Source organism: Marmota marmota, unplaced genomic scaffold (assembly GCF_001458135.2).
Source record: "Marmota marmota marmota unplaced genomic scaffold, marMar, whole genome shotgun sequence".
NCBI classification, from domain to species: Eukaryota; Metazoa; Chordata; class Mammalia; order Rodentia; family Sciuridae; genus Marmota; species Marmota marmota.
In genome coordinates this window covers 99,954-123,750 of record NW_025999984.1, presented here as the reverse complement: position 1 = coordinate 123,750, position 23,797 = coordinate 99,954, and the positions used below count along the sequence as shown (strand labels likewise).

Sequence of the window (23,797 nt, the reverse complement as noted above, 5' to 3'; positions counted from 1 at the left end):
CTATCATTACCTGAGCAGAGCAAAAACAGAACCTGGTCAGAATCCACAAGAGGTGTGGCTAATGGAGGAATTATGGGATGGATCAACTCCCCCATCGCTTCCCACTACAGTAACTCAGGGGTCTCAGAGATCACTGTTCTTCATAGTCACAAGTAGCTGGAGCATAGGGTCCTTTTTTTACACTTGTGGAAAGAAAGCATCCGGTGAGAGAACAGTTTGGAGACAGGTCTTAGAGGTATCCCCTAGTCCTGGACACTGGGGAAGTCTCCAGAACTGTGACTGCAGATGTAGGGAAGGATCTGGAGACAAGAAGAAAGTAGATATGTAGGGATGGAGCCAATTGCTCTCCTGGAGGTCTGTCCTCAGCAGGAAGATTCCCCTCTGGCATCTAAATGCTGGGAACCAGGTCCCAATCACCACAAAAATAGGAGGATATATTTGTCCTTTAGATTCTATGCACTTTTCAAAAAGTAAAAGGGTTCAGGTTGAGTAAGGACATGTGTAGATATTACTTCCCATGAACAAGGCAGGGCACACTTCTACTAGGTACTTGAAACCACCAGTGGGACACAAATTTAGATCCTGAATTTTCCTACCTGTGTTTTTCTTTCTCCAGGAGACAAAACTGATCACAGCTCTAGCGACAAAAGCTCCAAAGAGAACCACACCAGCAACAATAACCATGATGAGGATGTTGGGCTGAGCGGTTGGCTCTGGGAGAGGAAGGGAAGTTAGGTGAGGGACCCTGATCCCCAGCTCTCAGCCCTGACCTTGCTGAGGGTCTCCAGAAAGCCTCCTGCCTTCCTGACAACAGGCTCTGGACCCTTATCCCCTCCTTACCCCATCTCAGGGTGAGGGCCTCAGGCAGCCCCTCATGGTGCACATGGCAGGTGTATCTCTGCTCCTCTCCAGCAGGCACCACCACAGCTGCCCATTTCTGGAAGTTTCCATCCCCTGAAGGCCTGGTCTCCACAAGCTCCATGTCCTGGGTCTGGTCCTCCCCATCACGTTGCCAGTTCAGGGTGATCTCCTTAGGGTAGAAGCCCAGAGCCCAGCACCTCAGAGTGACATCCCCTTCAGGCCTAGGGTGGTGAGTCAAATGTGTCTTTGGGGGGTCTGAGGGTAAGAACACAGAAATTCAGACATTTTGGCTTTTCCTCATGGGCCACTGAAGCAGCACTCACATGATGATCCTGACAAAGGACAACATGATTGGGGTGGGGAGGGAGCACAAAACCTAGACACAAGCCTGGACTAATTCTTCTGGCATAATCTATTCCTTGGAAAGCTCTATCAGATTGAGGTAACCCAGTGGAAGAGGCTTCAGGTCCCTGAGAGGGACTTCAGATTCTGGTGGGTAGAGGCTGGGACATGTGGAAAAGCTGGAGTCAGACCTCCAAGGACACTAGGCTGGAGTGCACCTGACAGTCTGTCCCTGATGTCAAGGCTGCTGACGGGTAACTGTGGTCAGGTATCTACTGTCTTTCCCACCAGCGAGGGAGAGAGAGACGGGATCCCTCACTTGTCCTGAGAGAGGCCTCAGTTCCTCTCTAGTGCAGTACTTGGGGGTCCAGGCCCACTCCCTCCCCCTCCACAAGGAGCAGGAGGTATCTTAGCTTGGGCGCCATTCTCCTCCCTTCCTTGTGGGAGCCTGGAGGAGAGACCTACAGTGTCCTGAAGCCCCTCACACCTGTGCGCAGCAGCGTCTCCTTCCCGAGCTCCAGGTATCTGGCCAGCGACCACACACACTCCCCCTCCAGGTAGGCCCTCTCATGCTCCGCATAACCGCCCTCCTCCCACTTCCGCTGGGTGATCTGAGCCGCCACGTCCGCCGCGGTCCAGGAGCGCAGGTAGTCTTTCAGGGCGATGTAATCCGCGCCGTCGTAGGCGAACTGACTGTACCCACGGAGGAGGCGCCCGACCGTCCCCACGTCGCAGCCATACGTCGTTTGGTAGGTGTGAGAGCCTGTCTCCGCGCCCCACCCCCACCCCCACCACCCGTCAGCTGCGGGCCCGCCCCGCCCACCCGGGTTTTTCCCTAAACTGAAAAGGAAACCGGTCCCAGTCCTCTCCCCCTGCCCCACCCCCGGCGCTTTGGCGCTTTCTCGGTCGAAGGACCCCGCGAGTCCCTCAGACTTGGGGTGAAGCTTGGCCTGGGATCCCTGACGACTAGGGACCATATGTGAGGGGTCGCGACCTCCGACAGGGCCCGGGTCACTCACTGCCCTCGCTCTGGTTGTAGGAGCCGCGCAGGTTGCTCAGGCCCACTTGGTCACTCTGTGCATTGCCCTTGGCAATCCGTGTGTTCCGTTTCCAATACCCCGGCCCCTCCTGCTCTATCCACGGCGCTCGCGGCTCCATCCTCGGCTTCGGGGCGTCGCTGTCAAAGCGCACGAACTGCGTGTCCTCCACATAGCCCACTTCCATATGCCGGGGCTCCCCTCCGGGGCCGGGACACGGAGATTTCAGAGTACCTCATGGAGTGGGAGCCTGGGGAAAGGAGCCACTGAGACTCTGTGATCCTCCTCATGGCGCCCACCCCAGGTCCCAGGTTGACGGGGATGGGAGGAGAGGTGCCGGGGGAGGGTCTGGACCGGGGGGCGGCGGGGACCCGGCTTCCTTGGGTCCTGAGTGCTGACACGACTCTCCCTGGCTCCCAGAGGCCCTTTTCCTTCTGACCCCGCACTCACCCGCCCAGGTCTCTGTCAGGGCCAGGGCCCCGGAGAGCATCAGGAGCAGCATTCAGGGCGCCACCACCAGCATCCTGCAGCTCTGGGGAGATTACGGAGATTCTGGGACTTGGCCTACAGGGTGGTGACTTTAAAACCCCAACCACCATGACGCTGATTGGCTTCTCTAGGAGCAAGACACGCGCAATGGGAGTGAGAACCTGGGCCGCATCAACAGTGTCCGGGCAGAACGACCTGACATGGGTTGGGACAAAAGAAGAAGTGCTAGGTGTCTACATCCCAGACTCCTGTCTAGACCTTGAGAGCCACGCCCAGGGCTGGGACTTTTCCCTGAACACTCCTCTGTACTAAACGTTCTTTGTCATACCTTCCCCTGATTCCTGCCTCAGGGTGTAAAATCAGCAGTTCTCAAACATTTTGGTTTCAGGATCTTCACATGCTCTTAGAAAGTAGTGTGCGTTCCACAGGCAATCCAGTTAATGTGGATTATGTCTGTCAATATTTACCATATTAGAAATTAATTCCATGTTAAAGATATATTATTCCTTCTGAGTATTTATAACTAATTGCATGTTAACAAATAGCAGTTTCAAAGAGAAATAACTGTTTTCCAAAATCAAAAGGTTTAGTCTAAGGAATGGATCATTTTTCTTTTTACAGTTTTGAAAGTCCTTTTGTATTTGTGGTAGAGAATGCTAGATATCATATGCTCTACATTTATCCTGTGACTTTGGTTGAAACAACAACAACAACAAAAAAAAATGCAGCCTAAGGGAAGTATCAGGAAGAATGTTTTAACAATGTTTTCAGTAACTGTGGCTATTGTCTTTGATACTACACTAACTTGATACAAGTGTTAGCTTCTTAAAGGTTCTTTGCCATATGGACCCTGAAACACTACCATGGAATAGTTCATATTCTGTTGCATTAAAGTCTGTGGGTGTCATAAATCAAAGGAATTTCTGTATATCAGTGACAAATCCTCTGAGAAGGAAATGAGAAAAACTATCCCATTTACAATAACCTCAAAAAAAAAAAAAGATACTTGGGGATCAACATAAAGAAAGAGGTGAAAGATCTATACAATGAAAACTTCAGAACCCTAAAGAAAGAAATCAAAGAAGACCTTAGAATATGGAAAGATCTACCTTCCTCTTGGATAAGCAGAATTAATATTATCAAAATGACCATACTACCAAAAGCACTATACAGATTTAATGCAATTCTGATCAAAATCCCAATGGCATTCCTCATAGAAATAGAAAAAGCAATCATGAAACTCATCTGGAAAAATAAGAGATCCAGAATAGATAAAGCAATCCTTAGCAGGAAGAACAAAGCAGGTGGCATCGCTATACCAGACATTAAACTATACTACAGAGTAATAGTAACAAAAACAGCATGTTATTGGCACCAAAACAGACTGGTAGACCAATGGTACAGAACAGAGGACACAGAGACTAACCCACAAAATTACAATTATCTCATATTAAACAAAGTTGCCAAAAATATGCACTGTAGAAAAGATAGCATCTTCAACAAATGGTGCTGGGAAAACTGGAAATCCATATGCAACAAATGAAATTAAACCCCTGTCTCTCACCATGCACAAAAGCTAACTCAACGTGGATCAAAGACCTAGGAATTAAACCAGAGACTCTGCATCTAATAGAAGAAAAAGTAGGCCCTAATCTTTATCATGTGGGATTAGGCCCCAACTTCCTTAATAAGACTCCTATAGTGCAAGAATTAAAACCAAGAATCAATAAATGGGATGGAATTAAACTAAAAAGTTTCTTCTCAGGAAAAGAAACAATATGTGAGGTGAACTGAGAGCCTACAACCTGGGAGCAAATTTTACCTCTCACACCTTAGATAGAGCACTAATCTCTAGCATATATGAAGAACTCAAAAAGCTAAGCACCAAAACAAAAAACAAAACAAAACAAAAAACAAACAACAACAACAACAACAAAAACCCCAAAATAACTCAATCAACAAATGGGCCAAGGACCTGAACAGATACTTCTCAGAAGAGGATATACAATCCAATCAACAAATATATGAAAAAATTCTCATCATCTCTGGCACTCAGAGAAATGCAAATCAAAACTACTCTAAGATATTATCTCACTCCAGTCAGAATGGCAGCTATCATGCATACAAACAACAATAAGTGTTGGCAAGGATGTTGGGGAAAAGGTACACTCATACATTGCTGGCGGGACTGCAAAAATTGGTGTAGCCAATATGGAAAGTAGTATGGAGATTCCTTGGAAATCAGAGAATGGAACCACCATTTGACCCAGCTATCCCTTTCCTCGGTCTATACACAAAGGACTTAAAAACAGCATACTACAGAGACACAGCCACATTGATGTTTTTAGCAGCACAATTCACAATAGCTAAACTGTGGAGGCAACCTAGATGCCATTCAGTGGATGAATGGATAAAAAAAATGTGGCATATATACACAATGGAATTTTACTCAGGAATAAAAGAGAATAAAATCATAGCATTGCAGGTAAATGGATGGTATTGGAGAAGATAATGCTAAGTGAAGTTAGCCAATCCCCCAAAAAACAAATGCTGAATATTTTCTCTGATATAAGGAGGCTGACTCATAGTGGGGAAGGGAGGGGGAGCATAGGAGGATCAGATGAATTTTAGATAGGGCAGAGGGGTGGGAGGGAAAGGGAGGGGGCAGCAGATTAGCAAAAATGGTGGAATGTGATAGACATCATTATCCAAGTACATGCATGAAGACACAAATTGGGTGTCAACATACATTATATACAAAAAGAGATATGAAAAATTGTGGTATATATGTGTAATAAGAATTGTAATGCATTCCCCTGTCATTTATTTAAAAAAAACAATAAAAAAGTCTGTGGGTGTGTCTTGCACATTGAATGGATCTTGTGCTAAGCATGATATTTTTTAAAGTCATGCACTGTTTGTCTAAGATATATATATATATATATATATATAGAGAGAGAGAGAGAGGGGCTGTCAGGTTGATAGTGGTGAATGCAGGTTCTCCTATATTCTGATATTCTTTTGAGAGCATACATTTTATCATTGAAAATATTGCTGTTTATGATTATCTTGAAGGGACAGACTCAGTTCATATTTTAGAATGTTGGCCAAATTTTGAAGTATAAGAAATGGTTTCTCTGTCATTCATTCTTTGAAGCAGGAATGGTATTCAAAAAAAAAAAAAAAAGAAAGAAAAAAAGAAAAAGAAAAAGAAAATGGGGCTGTTACAACTCACCACATGGCTTTTGTTGACACAATCACCCTACTTTCAAATGTAGCAGATGTGCTTTATGTGTACTTCCAATTCTATCAAATAAGTGTATTTATAATGTAGATTCTGGAATGGCAATTTAATAAAGTTAATGATTTTTAACACTTCAGTCAGGACATATTTAAGTGAACTTGCGTGTTTTCCCTTCTGCTGTACAAGAATACAGTAACTACTATTGCAGTTTGGTACCAGAGCTTCCACTTTGGCAAGTTTTACTTTGGTGTAAATGTTTTAGTGATATTATAAAAGTATTTTTGATTACATGGATCCTGTGTAATACTCTAAACACCTCTAAGGGTTCCATAGATCACACATTGAGAACTGCTGCTCTGAGTGAACTGTGGAGAAATCCTAAATGGTCCCAATTTCTTTGCTTGATTGCGTGCCACTACTCTCAGTAATTGCAAAAACCTGTAAAAAGACATGGTATTTGTGAATAAGGAATGAAATAATGCACAATTAGGTGAGGGAAAAAGCCTAATAGAGATTAAAAACTGGTCACAGAAATGAATAATTCTATAGATAATTTGGACAATTATAATAGTACCAGAAAAGAATTAGTATGGTACACTGTTTGAGGAGGCTCCTGGGAGCCTGTGTGCCTTTCACCTGCAACAGCCACACTCCTGGATATCTATGACATCTGCATTGCTGACCAGCACTACAAAAATAAGACTCCTTACCTCCATGGGAAGCTAATTCTTTTTTCATTGGTTCCTGGGATTGAACCAAGTGAGGGCTAACAATGAAACTTCCCTAACCCTTTAGAGGCAGGTCTGGCTAAGATGTCCAGGCTGGCTAGGGATTGCTGCAGTCCTCCCCTGGTCTCTCCTGAGTCTCTGGGGATTACAGGCTTGAGCACCATGCCCAGCCTGGCCTAAGCTAATTCTTCAGATCAAAATAAGACTAGCATGTTGAATGAGAGAGTCAGGAGTGGGGGGTAGAGAAAGTCCTGCTCTCATGGACCTTACTCTGCTGCCCTCTGCAAACAGGACAAGCAGGGGTGAAAAGTGAATCCAGTTTCACCTAGAGGATTATTCCTGGGTACTCAGCTGTGACCCTAACTCCAGCCTATTTTCCATATGCCTAATTTCTAATGGCCAATGTTTTGACATTAATGTTCCTATTTAGGAAATTTCCAATCCTAACGCTTCAGCTACAAAGGGAATTCAGGGTTTTACAGCCTTTCTCTGGGTTCCCATTTTCTTTGATCCCTGTTTCCAGTGGGCCCCCAAAGGCAACTGGGAATGTGGGGACCTGCCGGAGCTGTAGCCATTGATGAGATCTGCATGAAAAGATGGCTCTCTGCACTCAAAATATTCCAACCTCCACCAAGTAGTTGGCCTTACAGGTTTGTGCTAAACTCAGCTGAACATTATCTTTAATAAGCTGTTTTCTTGGAGGAAAAAAAAGAATTAGTATACGGTAAGGAAGAGAGAAGAAATTTAAGAGCACAAGGCTATCAATAAAGGATTTTCAACAACTGAACAATATGAATTGAAGAATAATTGAGACTAAGGAATGATTTTAAAATCTCAAGACATTTTTTCAGTATTTAGGGTCCCCCACAAATTACACTGAATTGCCTAAAAATAAATGAAAACAGACCTATGCCAATATAGGTTACAATGAAATTTCAGAGCAGTCAGAAAAGAAGAGATCCCGAACATTTCAAGAAGCTGGCAAAACAGCTTTAGAAGCTCAAAAATGTTGAAACAATATCATGCACATTCCAAGTAAACATATTTTCAACACAGAATCCTATTAAGTTAGAGTAGGACTAAGAGATGGGGTGTTTGAAAGATATTTCAGATGTTTGAGGTTTCGATATTTTCTGTTCCATGTTCTTGTAGGATATGGCTGAATGAAGTGAGAAACACAAATGGTGGAGGAAAAGCAAGAAAAGGAAATGTGTGAAATGTAGTTAATATGAGAGCCAGCATGAGACAGGTAGGTTGTGTTCCCCCATGAGGTGAAGCAGATCCAGGGAGTCAGCCTTGCTCCAGTTGTGAATGCATCCAGTCTAGGTGTGGCAGCACTGAGAGCTGTGGGACAGGTGTCTTCACAAAGACCAAGTTGGTGGAATTCTGAATATGCTTATACTCATAGAGACTGTCTTAGTCTGTTTGGCTGCTCTAACAGAACACAACATATTGAGTAAATTGTGAAGAACAGAAATTTATTTTCTTACATTGTTAAGATTGGGAAATGTCAGGAGCCATCTATGGGCTGTGAGTGTGAGCTATGCACATTTGAGCGATAAGACTGGTCTGGTGTTGTGCACTGATTGGGCTGTGCAACATTAGTGTGCCTTCCTCTTGCTCTGCCTGTGATCCCACACAACACCTGAGATGAGTGTGAGTGGCCAAGATGTCAATCAATCTGCTGACCACAAGACATCACAAAGCAAGACTCCACCTTCAAAACCCTATCTTAGGCCTTCTTTGGTGAAGAACATTCCATTGAACCTCTTTTGTGTGTGTCCCCCTTATAAATAAAAGAAATATAGGTACATGCTCTCTTTCCAGCATGGAGCCAACCCTTGGGGTTGCTGAGCAGTCACACCCTCGACTTGAGAAACTCATGTTCATGTGCTGTGTGGTTTCTTCACCATTTTCTTTGTTATTACTGCATCCAGCTTCTTTAAACCCAGCTCATCTCTTCAGCCTGGCCAGCTGGCAACAGGGAAGTCCAGAATCAAGGAACTGGCATCTGACTAGGGCCTTCCTGCTGTTTCCTTATATGGTAGAAGGTGTAAGGGCAAGCAGAGGGCAAGAGAGGCAGGAAGGGCCAACCCATTCCCATGATAACAGTACTGATCTATTTATGAGAGAGCGACCCCTATGACTCACCCACCTACCATTAGGTCCCGTGTCCCCAAACAACTGTGTTGAATATCAAGATTCTAACATTAACTTTGGAGCACACATTCAAACCATAGCAGAGACCCTGGAGAAGATTTTGGGAAAGTTCCCGTAATGAGAACAACAGAAACTAAGCAATTAAAGGAAGAACACTTTTATTAACTGCAGGGAACTTACAAATCAGTTCAAGGAAACAAAGTAATGAAAGCTTCAAGCCTAGTTGTGAATAACATTTCCATATTTTTCTATATCAAATATACGTTAGACTCATCTACCATCTAACGACAAGAAATGTGTTCTGATTCTATGAAGCTAGTATCACCCTGATCCCAAAGATGATTAAAGACAATCAAGGAAACAAAACTATACATCAATATCCATGGTTATCTTAGAGATGTAAACAACATTGATCTAACCAAAATTATAAAGTGACTAATGAGAGGTTAGGGGCTTGTGAAGGAAGCTCTCCACTAAAAGTGCAACATGTAATGGACAAAGAAGGAGCCCTATTAGCATTCTATGTGGGGACACAGAGGAAACAGGTAATAATAAAAGCAGCCCAGGCCAAAGAAGTAAAGCAGGCTACCTCTGGGGATCAAGAAATGGGGCTGCATGGAAGATTGGGGCCATTTGCATTTTTACCAAGGCTTGTAGCAGTTTCCTTTCAAATGCTGCCATGATTCCACAGAAAAACAAAAATTCAATGTTTAAAAGGACAACATTAAGAAGGGACTCAGACATCACTCTATAAAGTGTATCAGAGAAAAGAGGCAGTAATGGGAGGGAGACACAGGATCAGGTGGTGGATGTTTATGGAGGGATTTTGTTTTATTTACTGAGGTGTTTGTTTTAATGGGAGATGTTGCAGTATTTTGAATGTAGGAATGAATGAGCCACAGAAAGTGGAAGGTGAGGATGTAGGGAAGAAAGGGGCCAAACTTGTTCCCAAGTGCAGAGGTGGCCTTGGATAGCAACAGATGATCCATCACGTCACTGGTGGGAAGATGGAGGAGACAGTTTCAGGTGTGGGGCCTGTGGTGGGATTATGAGGCCATTCTTACCTGAGTTCTATTTTTTTTTTCAAGTGTGAGGATGATGCATTTCATCTTCTATGAATGAAGAGTGGCGATGTAGTACTAGGGTGTGAAAAGGAAGGAGAAAATAAGAAATTGCCCCTAAGGGAATCAGACAGCTAACTCACCTGGGAAAGTGCATTTGCAGAGGGCAGTGCTGGGAGCAACTGAAACCTGTGTTCATCATGTGAGGGAAAGAGAGGGAGAGAGAGAAATATACAGCATTCAGGCTGTAGAAAGAAAAGAATAACAGACTGGAAGGAAAAACAATAGAATTTTTCTTGTCTAGGCATACAGATAATTTTTAACTCGCCATTTATCCTTGTCAGGATTTAATAATTTTTCTATATCAAATATACATTAGAGTCATCTATCATCTAATGGTAAGAAATGTGTTCTGATTCTATGAAGCCAGTATCACCCTGATACCAAAGCAGATTAAATACAATAAAGGAAACAAAAGTATATATCAATATCCATGATGAGTATAGAGATGTAAAAATCCTTAATCAAATATTAGCGATCTCTGTTCAAAAACACATTAAAAGATTATACACCAGGATCAAGTGGGTTCCATCCTGAGAGGCAAGGTTGGATCACCATATGAAAATAAATGAAAAATATCACAAATAAAATGAAAGACAAATATCACATGATCATCTCAGCAAATGCAGAAAATCTCAGCAACTTGAGAGGCTGAGGCTGGAATTAAGAAGTGTCAAGCCAGCTTCAGCAAATTAGGGAGGCCCTACGCAACTGAGTGAGAACTTCTCTCAAATTCAAAAAGTGCTGAGGGTGTGGCTCAATGGTTAAGCACCCTTGGTTTAATCCCTAGTAACAAAACAAAAACCTACTGAACAAATGAGTAACTCACAGGGAAACAAAAGGTCTACTAAACCTGAGAATAAACAAAGGGAAATAAGGGAGTCAATTAAGAAATAAGTCTAGAACTAAATATCTATGGGGCTAACTCCTGACCTGTTCTACTGAGATCATTGTAACATTAGGATTTATAGCCATGGGTTTCTCGATGTAGATCACAAGGGAAATTTCATTAATAGCACAGGTGCACTAAGATAAAGTTTGCCTGGTCCTGGACCCTGCACCTGAATTAACACAGAATTGATTTGTGGATGAAGTCCCCCTGAGTGGAATGGTTGCCATGTCACTTACTGAAAGGACCAACTTGTGGTGAGCCGTTCTAATTAGACCGTGGCCGCCATTAGAAGATGGCGCCGGCTTCCACTGTGGCCTGTGATAAACAACTCCTAATATGGAGAATTGGCACGCAATCCCTTACCACCCTATGAGAAAGGTCCACGTGGCAGCTTAAGATTGGTATGCTGGAGGCTTTATTAGGCTGTGCTTGGGCGCTCGGCGACGGGTCACTAGAAGATGATACATGAATCAAGGCCTGAATAAACTGCTGAAAGAAGAATCCTGTGTCGTGTTTTCCCTTGCCGGCGAGGGGTCGCGGCACCAACTGGGGTCAACACTACCTACTCAATATGAAGGAGGAGTTAATTATCAGATTGGTGAAGACTGAAGAAGATGGAACCCCCTTCTCCTGCCAAACATCAAACTTAATAAATTTGGAAGTAGTACCAAGTTTCTTTGTCATTCTCCGTTGGGGGATGGATGACGCAATCTCTTTCTATCTTGAGAGTATTCTTTGCTTGCGCTTTACATTCACTTATAACAAAATTCTCTTGCTTGGCTTTTCATGTCTGACTCTAAATTTTCTAGAATTGAGTCTAGAGTTTCAGCTATGCATTTATTTACCTTATCAGGCAGGAGTGAGAGGAGCCACTGGAGTGTTGACCTAAGGTGGTGAGGGAGCCTCCTGAAGAGGTGGAAATGGGGAAGAAAGCAGGATATAAAAGGAACGGAGGCTGAAGAGGGGTGGAGAAGGAATCAGACAAAGGCATGGGAAGGTCAACTTAGTGAATACCTGTGGCAGGGGATGGGTCTGTTTGGGGAGAGGGTCAGGGTCTTCTGGCTGGGTGCTGAAGGAGGGCTCCATTTTTTACTACGCTGGTATTACACAGGTATTAGCTGTCATTCATCAGTAGACCGTAGGATGTTTTGGACAGTCTACTCTGTTACATGCATAGTGTAATTCTAACACACACAGGGAAGAAATGTGAAAAGAAGTAAATGCAAGAGAGGAATTAATGAAGGGGATCCTCCTCTTCCAGAGCCACACTCACTAATGCTGGGGTGGCAGGCAGAATCAAGGATAGGAGGGAAGAGTAATCCCTGTGCCTCATGGTGAAGTGTTCAACCCTGGTCCCTGATTTCAAGGTTTCCAGGGTCCCACCTATTGTGCTATGATGTCATGGTCTTTTTGTAAGCCCACCCTCAGGTATTCTGCAACAAGCCTTGTCTACCTTGATGTCTTAATTCAGCAGAAGTCGCCGCAGGAACAGGGGGCTCTGGGCTGAGAGTTGATTACATAGCTGGCAGCCAGGAAGACAGTGTTCTTAGAGGGTCAAGAATAGATGTGGCAGTAGCCGATGACCATAGGGGGCTACAACCAGACCTGTGTGAGTGGGAGCCCAGGCGTCCACCCAGCATCTCCACAAATGCTGAGGTTATCTCTCTCTACCTCTCTAAACCTCCAAGTGCAGATGCCCAACCACCATCCCTCTGGATGCTAAGGATGTACCTTCTCCAACAAATCAGATCTTGCACCCTCTTGGAGCCTGGAGGGCCACCTATCCACAACCCCAAGGGTCCACAGGACATGGTGTTCTGCCTCTTCTTTTCTTTTTTTGTGACCTAAGAAAAAATAGACTTGTTGCTGCATTCCTCACCACCTATCATCTCCAGTTCAGAAATTAATGGTCCTGTGGTTTAGAGTTTATTTTGATCCCTACTATGAACCCCCAGAGTTTGGGGGCTGTGGTTAAGAAAGGCTCCTGAGGGATCTACAGTCTGCAGCTTGGGCAGGACTCTGAGATGGGAAGCTGCAGTGAATTCTCCAGCTTTGGCTGCTGGGATCATCCTGCACCTGCCCAGGATCCCCTTCTTGACTCCAAGGAGCTGTGAATGTAGTTTAGTAGTCAGAATTCCTCTCTTGGTAATGAGCTTTGTGCTATGTCCAAGGGTGGAGGACACAGTACGGCTTGCTGTGTAAAGGGTTTCATTTGGGAATAAAGTAGTAGTAGCACCTACCATACACACATGTGCAAAGAGGACCCCCAATCACATCCAGGAAAACGACCTGCCTTGTCCCAGCCCAGGCTTCATGGAGATCTGGTTCTTTTTTTTTTTTTTTTTTTTTTTAAAGAGAGAGTGAGAGAGAGAATTTTTTAATATTTATTTATTTTTTTTAGTTCTCGGCGGACACAACATCTTTGTTTTGTATGTGGTGCTGAGGATCGAACCCGGGCCACACGCATGTAAGGCGAGCGCACTACGGCTTGAGCCACATCCCCAGCCCCATAGATCTGGTTCTTAAATTTACTGATTCCTTAACAAATGTTTATCTGTTATGTGCCTGGCACTTGCAAAACAACAAACCAAAGCCAGGCAGAATTCACAGCCCTTAAGGAGATTACCTTCTGATGGAGGACTTAATAAATAATGAGATGACTGCAGTAAACAAATAAATAAATACATAAATAAAGGAGTGTCAGAAAGTAGAGTGATTTAGAGAAAAAGAACAAAGTAGGGATAAAGGAGATGGTCATAATTTTTAATCATTTATTATTATCCTCAGAGTAGGATTTACTTAGAAGAGACAATTGATCACTGCAATACACATTTCTGTGTTACATTGGGAACAAAAGACTGCAGTAGAAATGGGAGTGGGCAGACTCAAGATGGACTTCCTGTCTGTGGTTCTGGACACAAGGTGCTGCCCCTCCGACCCGTGTGGGCAGCTGAACTTAAGTTCGCTTGTGTGAATTTCCAGGGACACCAAATAAAACACAGACACACATTTTACCTTTAAACAAACTTCAGGACAGCTTCTCTCCTCTCAGCCTCAGGCTCCCCAAATGGGAGAGCCAGAGAAAGTCATGAGAGACTGGTGAGAGAGAACCAGCACATTCGGAAGTGAGCTGTTATTGGGGGGACACTTGTTCTTAGAAAGTTCCGACCTAAAAGGTAAGAAGGGGTAGGGTTACAAAGGACAGGTGAGTGTAATTCAACCCAAGGGGCTCTACGGTGACAGGCCTATGTCTGAAGACATGTTCTCAAACTTCAAGGACCAGGGCAATGTCCAGATCACCACAAGATGTAGTGACAGTCAAAGCCTCTCTGCTCCAGGATGAAAGACGTGAATCATTCAGAGTGGCTCCCCACAACAAGGTTTGTGGATCATATGATGGCTTCTCTTTTGTGCCTCATGGAGGCTCCCTAAAATCCTGAAGTTTGGGGACACTGAAGTTTCTGGTATTTGGAGGAAGGTTGGGAGAGGACGAAGAAGCCGAGGTGGAGTTCCACTCCAAATCCATCTCTGTGCTCTTCTCTTGCCTGCAGAGTTTGAGGTATAAGTGAATCTGGCGTGTTCAGCAAATGTCCCTGGAACTGGAGGACAGTCACCACCTGGCAGGATCTAAACTAGAGGACTTTCTAGCTTTCAGATTCTCCAAACAGTAATAAGGAGAAAGGGTTAGCGAGAGAACAACTCACAATATCTTGTCAACACTCTTTTTCATTGATTTCATGCAGAAATTGTATTTTGAAGGTAAGTTTAATAAAATACTATTTTCATCCATTACTTTTTACTTTAAAAAATGTACTGATGGGGCTGGGGTTTTGGTTCAGTGGTAGAGACCTTGCCTAGCATGTGTGAGGCACTGTGTTCAATTCTCAGCACCACATATAAATAAATGAATAAAATAAAGGTCCATCAATATATAAAAAATTTTAAAAACAAACAAACAAACAAAAAACACACTGGAAAACTTAAGATTGCATCCATGGTTCACATTGGTGGTTGTATTTTTTATTGGCTAGCACAGGTGAAGAAACTTGATAATTTTATCTTCTTTATTCTGGTTTGTAGTTGTTTTTGTACATGGCATTTGTTTTTCTCTCTTTGTCTAATTGCTCACCTCTGTTTGTAGAAAAGACAATTCTCTCCCCATTGGATTCCTTGAGCCCCTTTCCATCAGCATGGATGTGCGGTACTAGTTGTGCATCTTTATTCTGTCCTAGTGGGGTAGACTGTCCGGTGCCAGGGCCTCTTTGTCTTTACTACTTGCATACAGTAGTAAATGTTGAAATCAGATAGTGTGCATCTTCCAAGTAAAAAATTATTTTAACTATTCATGTTTTTTCACTTTCATACTAATTATAGAATTCAGCTTGTCAGTTTTTAAAAAATGTAGCCTGTTTGATTTTTATTAGAGTTGCATAAAATTAATTGATCCATTTCGAGAGAACTGATACTTTGTCAATATGAGCTATTCCAATCCTTAACTGTAATATTTCTATTTAGTTTTTCTTTATTTTCTCTTAATGATGGTTTACAGCTTTTAATCATGTAAAATATTTTTAATAGTGTAAAATATTCCTGTTGTGGCTAAAATATAGGTGTCCCCCAGAAGCTCATGGAAGAAGGTTTAGAAGTGAAATGATTGGGTTATGAGAGTCTTAACCTATTGAGTGAATTAATTACCTAACAGAATTAACTGATTGGTAACTGTAGGCAGGTGGGGTGTGGCTGGAGGAGGTGGGTCCCTGGGGGCATGCCTTTGGGGTATATACTTTGTCATTGTTGAGCACAACTCTCTTTCTGCTTCCTGATATGATGTCCTGAATTGACTTCCTCTGCCACATGCTTCTACTCCACTGTGCTGCCTCATCTGGAATAGAGTCAGCCATCTATGGACAGAGACCACTGAAACTGTGAGTCCCTAAATGAACTTGTTCTTGTCAGTTCCTTTAGTCAGGAGCAAAAACCCTGACTAAATCAGTTACCTAGATTCTCAGAATGGATACCTAAATATTTTATTTCAATGTGATTATAAATAGAATTTAATTATTTTTATTTCCTAATACTACATTGCTGGTGTATGGAAATACAAATGACTTTGTATCTTGCAGTGTTCTAAATTCATCTATTTTAGGAATTTTGTTTGCCTTAGGATTTTCTATGTAATCAATCATGTCACCTGCAACTTAATACAATCCATAATCAATAAGTTGAAAAATAATATTTACAATCTATATCCCATTGTAAGGAAGGCCCAAAATGGCTGTAGTTAGGCCCCCTTCTAAAGTCTTCTGGTGAGCTATGTTTTTAGTGTGTTGTCAAGGTCATAAATACTCTGATTCAGCCTATGTGCTCAAGGTCATAAACATTTGCTTGTGAGCATGCACCCACTGATGTAATCTATGCCTTCTTTGTCTGTCCTGTATATTTTAAATAGTCTGTGGAGAAGACTCAGGGGGTTGAAGCTAGAGATGGGGGCTGGCTAGAGGCTGCTGCCACCTCTGGATACAGCATGTCTCCCACCTCAGCTGCATCTTGCATCTTCTTCCAAATGTCAGGATCTTGAAATTGTTACTTAAGTCTGAGCCCAGGCAATTTTTATTTTTTATTTCTATTTTTTTGCCTGAAGATTATGGCTGAGATGCTGAGTTACAGGGTGTAACAGGGGAGTTGACTCAATGTACTTGCCTATCTCTTTTGGTTTATATCCTGAATGTCCCTCAAAGGCCTAATATGCCAAAGGCTTGGTTTAATGGGAGATGGTGGAACCTTTAGTAGGTGGGACCCAGTGTAGAGAGGTTAGTTTATCAGGGATGTGCCTTGGAGAAGATAATGAGACCTCAGTCTCCTCCTCTTTCTGTTTGTTTCCTGGCATCAAGAGGTGAACAGTCCTCATCTACCCCATGCTAAAGCTGTGATGTACTCTACTGTGCCCCCACAGGCCCAAAGCAATGGGGGTCAAGTAACTATGGAGGGACACCTCTGAAACAGTGTTCCAGAATGAACCTATCCTTATTTAATTTGATTTATCTTAAGTAAATTGATTTAAGTTGATTTATCTCATGTTGATGGTTACAGCAATACAAATCTGACTAACACAATATCTTAAGTAAAAAAGCACCCTCACTATAAAAAACATTGTTAGCTGTAGATTTTTCAGAGTTACTTGTTATCAGATTGAAGAGGTTTGCTAAAAGATTTGGCAAGAATAGGTTTTGAATTTTTATAATGCCCTTTCTTCAAGGAGATGATCTTGTGGTTATTCTTCCTTGTCTTATTACATGGAAAACTAGGATTTATTTTAAAATATTAATCCTAATTTATAGTTTAGTATAAAACTAATTTCATCATAGTGTTATGGACTTGATTTGTTGATATTTTATTAAGGATTCATGAGAAATGTTAGTCCAAAGTTTCATACTTTCTTTCTTTTTTAAAAAGATTATTTATTCTAATTTGTTATACATGACAGAAGAATGTGTTTCTATTAATAGTACACATAGAGAGCACAATTTTTCAAGTCTCTGGTTGTACACAAAGTAGAGTCACAACATTCATGTCTTCATAATGAACTTAGGGTAATGACGTCCATCTCATTCCACCATCTTTCCTACCCCATATTTCCTTCCTTTCTCTCCCTCCCCTATTGCCCTATCTAAAGTTTCTACATTCCTTCCATGCTCCATCCCCATCCCCATTATGGGTCAGCATCCACATATCAGAGAAAAAAAAGTAGCATTTGGTTTTTTGAGATTGGCTTACTTCACTTAGCATAATATTCTCCAACTCCATCTATTTACCTGCAAATGCCATGATTTTCTTTTCTTTTAATGCTGAGTAATATTCCATTGTGTATATATACCACAGTTTCTTTATTTATTCATCTACTGAAGGGCATCTAGGTTGGTTCCACAGTTTGGCAATTCTGAATTGGGTTGCTGTAAACATTGATGTGGCTGTGTCCCTGCAGTATGCTGTTTTAAAATTCTTGGGTATAGACTGAGGAATGGGATAGATAGCTGGGTCAAATGGTAGTTCCATTCCCAATTTTCCAAGGAATCTCCATACTACTTTCCAGATTGGTTGCACCAATTTGCAGTCCCACTAGCAATATAAGAGTGTACTTTTCCCCTCACATCCTCGGCAACATTTATTGTTGTTTGTGTTCTTAATAGTTGCCATTCTGACTGTAGTGAGATGAAATCTTAGAGTAGTTTTGATTTGCATTTCTCTAAATGCTTGAGATGTTGAACTTTTTAAATATATTTGTTGATTGATTGTATATCATATTCTGAGAAGTGGCTTTTCAGTTCCTTGGCCCATTTATTGATTGGGTTATTTGTTTTTTTTTTTGGTGTTAAGATTTTTTAGTTCTTTATATATCCTAGAGATTAGTGCTGTATCTGATGTGCATGTGGTAAAAATTTGCTCCCATTCTTTAGGCTCTCTCTTCACCTCACTGATTGCTTCTTTTGCTAAGAAGCAATTTTCTTTTTAGTTTGAATCCAAACCATTTATTGATTCTTTATTTTATTTCTTGCACTATAGGAGTTGTTAGAGACATCAGGGCCTAATACGACATGATGGAGACTAGGGCTTACTTTTTCTCCTATTAGGCACAGGGTCTCTGGTCTAATTCCTAGGTCTTTGATCCACTTTGAGTTGAGTTTTGTGCAATGTGAGAAATAGAGGCTTAATTCATTTTGCTGCATATTTCCAGTTTTCCCTCACCATTTGTTGAAGAGGCTAAATTTTCTCCAATATATGTTTTTGGCACCTTCATCTAATATGAGATAACTGTATTTATATGGGTTTGTCTCTGTGTCCTCTGTTCTGCACCATCGATTTACAAGTCTATTTTGGTGCCAATACCAGGCTATTTTTGTTACTATTGCTTTATAGTATAATTTAAAGTCTGGTATAGTGATGCCATCTGCTTTACTCTTCTTGCAAAGGTTGCTTTAGGTATTCTGCATCTCTTAATTTTCCAGATGAAATTTTTGTCTGCTTTTTCTATTTCTATGAGGAATGTCATTGGGGTTTTGATTGGAATTGCATTAAATTTCCATAGTGCTTTTGGTAGTATGGTCATTTTGACAATATCAATTCTGCATATCCAAGAACATGGGAGATCTTTCCATCTTCTAAGGTTTTCATTTATATATAGTGTTCTGTAGTTTTCATTGTAGAGGTCTTTTACCTCTTTCATTAAGTTGATTCCCAATTATTTTGTTTTTTTTTTTTGAGGCTATTGTAAATGGGGTAGTTTTCCTAGTTCTCTTTCAGAGGATTTGTCACTAATGTACAGAAATGCCTTTGATTTATGGGTGTTGATTTTATATCCAGCTACTTTGCTGAATTCATTTACTAGTTCTAGAAGTTTTCTGGTGGAATTTTTTGAATTCTCTAAACAGAGAACATTGTTGTTAGCAAATAGTGATAGTTTTGAGTTCTTCTTTTCCTATCTGCATCCATTTAATTTCTTTTATTTGTCTATTTGATCTGGATAGAGTTTCAAAACTATGTTAAGTAGAAGTGATAAAAGAGGGTATCCCTGTCTTGTTCCAGTTTTTAGAGGGAATGCTTCCAATTTTTCTCCATTTAGAATGATATTGGCCTGGGGCTTAGCATAAAAAGTTTTTACAATGTTGAGGTATGTTCCTGTTATCCCTAGTATTTCTAGTGTTTTGAACACGACGGGGTGCTGTATTTGCTGAATGCTTTCTCTGCATCTGTTGAAATGATCATATGATTCTTATTTTTAAGCCTTAATGTGATGAATTAAATTTATTGATTTCTGTATGTTGAACCAACCTTGCATTCCTTGGATGATCTCCACTTGATTGTGATGCACTACCTTTTTTAAAAATATGTTTTGTATTTGATCTGCCAGAATTTTATTGATAATTTTTTCATCTATGTTCATTAGAGATATTGGTCTGAATTTTTCTTTCTTTGATGTGTCTTTGTCTTTTTTTGGAATCAGGGTGATATTGGCCTCATAGAATGAGTTTGGAAGAGTTCCTCCTTTTTCTCTTTCATGAAATAATTTGAATTGTATTGGAGTTAGTTCTTCTTTGAAGGTCTTGTAGCTGAGCTGTGTGTTCATCTGGTCCTGGGCTTGTCTTGGTTGGTGGGCTTCTTGATGGCGTCTTCTATTTCATTGCTTGAAACTGATCTGTTTAACTTGCGTATATCATCCTGATTCGGTTTGGGCAAATCATATGACTCTAGAAATTTGTTGATGCCTTTGATGTTTTCTATTTTATTGAAGTACAAGTTTTCAAAATAATTTCAAATTATTTTCTAAATTTCTGTAGTGTCTGTCATGATATTTCCTTTTTCATCATGGATTTTAGTAATTTGAATATTCTTTCTCTTTGGTAGCATGGCTAAGGATTTTTCAATTTTATTTATTTTTTCAAAGAACTTTTTGTTTTGTCAATTTTTCAATTGTTTCTTTTGTTTCCATCTCATCTCCAATTTTAGTTATTTCCTGTCTTATACTGCTTTTGGTGTTGATTTGTTCTTCTATTTCTAGGCCTTTGAGATGTAATGTTAGGTCATTTATTTGTTGACTTTTTCTTCTTTTAAGGAATGAACTACATGCAATGAACCTTCTTCTTAGTACTGCCTTCATAGGATCCCAGAGATTTTGATATGTTGTATCAGTGTTTATATACTCTAGAGATTAGTGCTCTATCTGATGTGGAAGTGGTAAAAGTTTGCTCACAGGATGTAGGCTCTCCATTCACCTCACATATTGTTTCTTTTCCTGAGAAGAAACTTTTTAGTTTGATTCCATCCCATTTATTGATTCTTGATTTTAATTCTTGCACTATAGGAGTCTTATTAAGAATGTTGGGGCCTAATCCCACATGATGAAGATTAGGGCCTACTTTTTCTTCTATTAGATGCAGAGTCTCTGGTTTAATTCCTAGGTCTTTGATCCATTTTGAGTTAAATTTTTTGCATGATGAGAGATAGGAGTTTAATTTCATTTTGTTGCATATGGATTTCCATTTTTCCCAGCACCATTTGTTGAAGATGCTATCTTTTCTCCAGTGCATGTTTTTGGCACCTTTGTCTAATATAAGATAATTGTAATTTTGTGGGTTAGTCTCTGTGTCCTCTATTCTGTACCATTGGTCTACCAGTCTGTCTCCAAAACTCTTTCTAAGGAGAAGTCACACTGCAGTTTGGAGCAAAATAATTTAGGTAAAATTTAGGTGGTCCCTCATCTGCAAAACTTCCATTTCTGGCTGTCAAATCTTCTTCTCTAACTCAGAAATCAGAGTCCCAAGATGAACCACCTCCTCAGAGCCTTTAGTGATATGGCTGTTCCTCACTTCCTCCAGGTATAACTTTTAGTGATATGGCTGCTCCTCACTTCCGTGAGATCTTGCTCCAGCCCCACCAACAAGTCCAACAGGAACTGTTCTCTTTCTCTCAAGAGCTGATGGCCCTGTCCAAACACTATTACAATATCTTGCCTGTGCCCCTGGGATTTTATCTACAGTAAATGCATGAAGAGAATGATGATATCTTCTGGGAGGTCAGAAAACACTAAAACATGTGTGAGATCTTTGGGGATGAGTTCAGAACAGGAATCTCTTCAGTCACCACCCCCTTGATCCTCTCCAAGATCACACACACCCGTCTCCCCTAGAACATTCTCCTTCTGTGTACACAGAACATTTCCTGGAGATTTCTCTTACAAGCAGGGCCTGAATCTCATCTTCTCCTGTAGAATGAAAATTCTGAATTCTATTCCTATCTCCCTTCAGAATCTTCAGATGGTTTAGAATTTTACCCTATGGAAATAAACATGGATAATCTCAAGATTAAGATGAAAGTGACCTCTTACTAGGCCCTGGGTTCAATCCCCACAATGGGGGTGGGGGTGGGGGTAGGGGAAGAAAATAGAAAATGACCTCAAAAAAAGAGTAAGATATTCCACATGAAATCCAATAGCATTTGTTAGAGGCAGGGGACTGACATACAGGGCCTGCCCTTTAGTTAAAGATGACTAAGATTTAAGAATGGCTATACTTTGACTAAGGAACAAAGAAACCCTCTGAGAAAGTAGTTCAACCAATTTTATGAGAATTAATGTAAGCTTATTTAGATACTTTTAGGATATGTTATAAGATTGTTATAAGGGGACTTTTAGATGGGATCCTAGATTAGAAATAAAGTATAGGTGTGCTTTAAACTTAAAAGTTAATGACAGGTTAGGAGACATAGAGTCTGGACACATAGTTTGGCATCTGTTAAACAAGTAAATGTTACATCCTGGGCAAATGTGGAAATTGTAAATTGATGATGCATTTTACTAATGATTCTGGACCCATAATGATGAAAAAAAGTAGAACAAAAAGAGACCTAGAGAAAGCAGTTTTCGAGTTCTCTTTCTGGAGACTGCTCCAATGGAAAAACTCCTTGTCTCATCCCTGAGCCAATGTCACTCATCCTTTAGGACCCCCTGGGTCCCGCTAGGGCAGGATCCTGACAGAAAATAACATTTTCTCTGATATTAAATTCTGAGTTAAAACTTATACAGGAGATTTTATATTGGAAACACTATCTTCAAAAATATTTTTACAAATATTACATGCTGAAGAACATGCCCTACCAGCCAGTCCAATGGGAAGCTATATACTAAAAGGGCTGGTGTTCTACATTGCTCATTGAGACCCAATACAAATTCTTCAAAACCCAACATACCCCCAGGCATAGAGATAGACTTATTATTATAAAAGCTGTGGGAACTGGCATGTGTGAATGTGTCCCCCAAATTTGATGTGTTGGAAACTTAATCAACAATAGTGTGGAGAGGTGGCATTTTAAGAGGTGGCATTTTCAGTTCTTGAGGGCTCTGCCCTCATGAAAGGATTAACGCCATTACTATGAGAGTGGGTTTGCTATCACTGGCAGGGATTCCATGGGCCTGGCTTCACCCCGTGAAGGGACCCGCGAAGGCTAAGGGACCCTCGGAGACCCTTGACCCACAAAGAGCCCGCGAGGACCTGGGCCAGGTTTCCTCCTCAGTTTAGAGAAAAACCTGCGGGGTGGGCGGGACTGGGACGCAGCTTACCGCCGGGCGGGGACAGGCTCTCACACACTCCAGCTGATGTAAGGTTGTGAAGTGGTAGCAGATGGGCGCCTCCTCCGCGGGTATGAGCAGCTCCCATGACAGCGAGGATTACATCTCATTGAATGAGGACCTGCCAGACTAAGGACCTCCATGAAGGACATGACGGGTTGCGACCTCCTTATGGGGGCCCGGGGTCACTCACCGCCTTCACTCTGGTTATAGTAGCCACGCAGGGTGTCAAAGTCAACTCGGTCACTCTGTGCGAAGTCCTTGGCTTTCTTTGTCTCCAGGTCCCAATACTCCGGCCCTTCCTGTTCTATCCATGGCGCCCGCGGCTCCATCCTGGGCATCTCGGCTTCAAGAAGCGCAAGAATTGTGAGTCGTCCACGTAGCCCACGGAGATGAAGCGGTACTCCCCTCGGCCGGGCCGGGACATCGAGGTGTGGAAATACGTCATGGAGTGGGAGCCTGGGGTCGAGGAGCGACTGAGACCCTCGTGATCCTCCTCCTGTTGCCCGACCCAGTTCCCAGGTTGAGACACCAGGAGGAGAGGATTGGGATTTAGAGGTGCTAAGGGGACGGTGGGACTGGGACGCGGGATAGCAGGATTTAGGGGCGGGAGTGGAGAGTCAGGAAGAGCCTCCTTAGGCTGGGAAGGGTCTGGGTCAGGGGCCATGGAGATGGTAATTCTCTGGGTCCTGAGCCCTTAAGGAAAAGTCCCTGGGCTCCTCCTACACAGAGGTCATTTCCCTCCTGATCCCGCACTCACCTGCCCAGGTCTGGGTTAAAGCCAGCATCCCTAATAGCAACAAGG

The 23,797-nt window shown here is 42.0% G+C and overlaps 1 protein-coding gene across 1 annotated transcript; it reads right to left on the bottom strand.

Annotated features, from left to right (window-relative positions):
• Positions 1 to 480: 480 nt before the first annotated feature.
• Positions 481 to 23,455, bottom strand: LOC107160418 (patr class I histocompatibility antigen, A-2 alpha chain-like). The gene is made up of 5 exons (XM_048805996.1): positions 23,366 to 23,455; positions 2,223 to 2,406; positions 1,691 to 1,966; positions 841 to 1,116; positions 481 to 713 (listed from the first exon to the last, which is right to left on the bottom strand). The coding sequence occupies exons 1-5, from the start codon at positions 23,438 to 23,440 to the stop codon at positions 481 to 483; spliced, it is 1,044 nt and encodes a 347-aa protein (XP_048661953.1). The 5' UTR covers positions 23,441 to 23,455.
• Positions 23,456 to 23,797: the final 342 nt, after the last annotated feature.